Source organism: Oncorhynchus gorbuscha, unplaced genomic scaffold (assembly GCF_021184085.1).
Source record: "Oncorhynchus gorbuscha isolate QuinsamMale2020 ecotype Even-year unplaced genomic scaffold, OgorEven_v1.0 Un_scaffold_8172, whole genome shotgun sequence".
Classification (NCBI taxonomy): domain Eukaryota; kingdom Metazoa; phylum Chordata; class Actinopteri; order Salmoniformes; family Salmonidae; genus Oncorhynchus; species Oncorhynchus gorbuscha.
Genome location: NW_025751405.1, coordinates 1 through 2,589, shown reverse-complemented (window position 1 = coordinate 2,589; position 2,589 = coordinate 1). Strand labels below are relative to the sequence as shown.

General features: G+C 56.0%; 1 protein-coding gene across 1 annotated transcript; it reads right to left on the bottom strand.

The window, feature by feature from the left end:
- Window positions 1-455: 455 nt before the first annotated feature.
- LOC124029916 (liprin-alpha-1-like) lies at window positions 456-2,351 on the bottom strand. Its single transcript, XM_046341466.1, has 3 exons — window positions 2,222-2,351; window positions 655-833; window positions 456-526 (listed from the first exon to the last, which is right to left on the bottom strand). Exons 1-3 carry the CDS (start codon window positions 2,281-2,283, stop codon window positions 456-458), a joined length of 312 nt encoding a protein of 103 aa, XP_046197422.1. The 5' UTR covers window positions 2,284-2,351.
- Between the last annotated feature and the right edge of the window lie 238 nt (window positions 2,352-2,589).

The window sequence follows — 2,589 nt, the reverse complement described above, 5'->3', positions numbered from 1 at the left end:
CCTCTCCTGTTAACGAGAGCGGAACCAGTTAACGACCAGAACCAGTCCCTCTCCTGTTAACGAGACGGAACCAGTCCTCTCCTGTTAACGAGACGGAACCAGTCCCTCTCCTGTTAAGGCGGAACCCAGTCCCTCTCCTGTTACGAGACGGAACCAGTCCCCTGTTAGAGGCTCCCTCTTAACGAGACGGAACCAGTCCCTCTCCTGTTAACGCCCAGACGAAAGTCCAGTCTCTCCTGTGCCTGTTAACGAGACGGAACCAGTCTTTCTCCTGTTAACGAGACGGAACCAGTCTTTCTCCTGTTAACGAGACGGAACCAGTCTTTCTCCTGTTAACGAGACGGAACCAGTCTATCTACCACTAGTACCACTACTGACTTATCTATGTTGCATCACTGACAGAAGTGGTGACAAGATGTGGAAACACCTACTTCTTCTGCAGTTTCCTGTTCTTCTCAGCGGGGCCGCCTTAGTTTGCCCAGCCCCGGTGCATCCTGGGGAGAGGTCTCTGCCTCGGGGGTACCAGCTGTGAGGAGAGATGGAGGGTCAGAGGTTAAAGTCGGTGCAGGTAGTCCCTTCCTGTTTCAGCTTGTTTTCTTCTGTTTGCTGCCTAATGAACTTGAACCAGCAGGCATGTTTTAGGAGGGGACTGACCTTGGCTGCCAGGGGACTCCTTGCTCCCTGGGGGGCCTGGCCGACCCTTCTCCTTCTTGCCGAAGAGGCGCCCGATGGAGGACTTGATGCTCTTCTTCTTGGCTGCCTTGTTCAGAGAGTCCTGACTGCTGTTACTGCTGCTGGGGTTACTACCCTGGCCGTCCTGTAGGGTGGTCATACTGAGACAGAGAGGGAGGGGTGAGAGGAAGAGAGAAAGGGGGATCGAAAGAGAGAAAAGGGGGATCGAGAGAGAGAAAAGGGGATCGAGAGAGAGAGAAGGGGGAGCGAGAGAGAGAAGGGGGAGCGAGAGAGAGAAGGGGGAGCGAGAGAGAGAAGGGGGAGCGAGAGAGAGAAGGGGGAGCGAGAGAGAGAAGGGGGAGCGAGAGAGAGAAGGGGGAGCGAGAGAGAAGGGGGAGCGAGAGAGAGAAGGGGGACCAGAGAGAGAAGGGGGAGCGAGAGAGAGAAGGGGGAGCGAGAGAGAGAAGGGGAGCGAGAGAGAGAAGGGGAGCGAGAGAGAGAAGGGGAGCGAGAGAGAGAAGGGGAGCTAGAGAGAGAAGGGGAGCGAGAGAGAGAGAAGGGGATCGAGAGAGAGAAGGGGATCGAGAGAGAAGGGGAGCGAGAGAGAGAAGGGGAGCGAGAGAGAGGAAGGGGGAGCGAGAGAGAAGGGGGAGCGAGAGAGAGAAGGGGGAGCGAGAGAGAGAAGGGGAGCAGAGAGAGAAGGGGAGCGAGAGAGAGAAGGGGGACAGAGAGAGAAGGGGATCGAGAGAGAGAAGGGGGAGCGAGAGAGAGAAGGGGATCGAGAGAGAAGGGGATCGAGAGAGAGAAGGGGACGAGAGAGAGAAGGGGAGCGAGAGAGAGAAGGGGGAGCCAGAGAGAGAAGGGGAGCGAGAGAGAGAAGGGGGAGCGAGAGAGAGAAGGGGAGCGAGAGCGAGAAGGGGAGCGAGAGCGAGAAGGGGAGCGAGAGAGGGGGAGCGAGAGAGAGAAGGGGAGCGAGAGAGAGAAGGGGAGCGAGAGAGAGAAGGGGAGCGAGAGAGAGAAGGGGAGCGAGAGAGAGAAGGGGAGCGAGAGAGAGAAGGGGAGCGAGAGAGAGAAGGGGAGCGAGAGAGAGAAGGGGAGCGAGAGAGAGAAGGGGAGCGAGAGCGAGAAGGGGAGCGAGAGAGAGAAGGGGAGCGAGAGAGAGAAGGGGAGCGAGAGAGAGAAGGGGAGCGAGAGAGAGAAGGGGAGCGAGAGAGAGAAGGGGAGCGAGAGAGAGAAGGGGAGCGAGAGAGAGAAGGGGAGCGAGAGAGAGAAGGGGAGCGAGAGAGAGAAGGGGAGCGAGAGAGAGAAGGGGAGCGAGAGAGAGAAGGGGATCGAGATGAGCATGAATGCATAGAGAGATATACAGAGAGAGAAAGAGAGAAAGCGAGGGAGAGAGATGTGGATAGATAGATTGAAAGATCAGAAACAGAGGGATGAAGGGATGGATGAACAGGACAGATAAGAGAACGACAGAAGGAGAGAGAGAGAGAAACATGGCTATTGTAGAAAACAGAGTGAGATATTGTTTAGGCAGAAAGGGGCTTCCTACCTGCGGATGTCCCTGATGTCCTCATGGCTGGCAGTGTGGCTGGCCCCCTTGTGCAGGCGCATGGAGCGAGGGGTGGTGGGAGGAGACGTCTCACACTGGATTGTGGTCTTGTCGTCCTGGGCAGACTAGACATAACACAGGACACTCAGTCAGTCACTGTCTTCTAACAGGAAAAGGGGGTAGAGGAGGAGAGCTTTTAAAAGCGTCTCCTCCCTCTCTGTATTGAGTGGATGGGGAGGACAGAGGAGAAGACAGACTCTGTTCTTCAACCTGGAAAGAAGAAAATAACAGTCTCCCCTCACTTTGTGACATGTTCATTTCAGGAAGTTCAAGACACTCAGGGTTTGGGAAGTGCAGAGGTGAGACAC

Coding starts and splice junctions, on each gene's coding strand:
- LOC124029916 (XM_046341466.1), bottom strand. CDS start 2,283: ATGCGCCTGCACAAGGGGGCCAGCCACACTGCCAGCCATGAGGACATC. Junction 834..2,221: donor GACATCAGGGACATCCGCAG/GTAGGAAGCCCC, acceptor TCTCTGTCTCAG/TATGACCACCCTACAGGACG. Junction 527..654: donor GGAGTCCCCTGGCAGCCAAG/GTCAGTCCCCTC, acceptor CTCTCCTCACAG/CTGGTACCCCCGAGGCAGAG.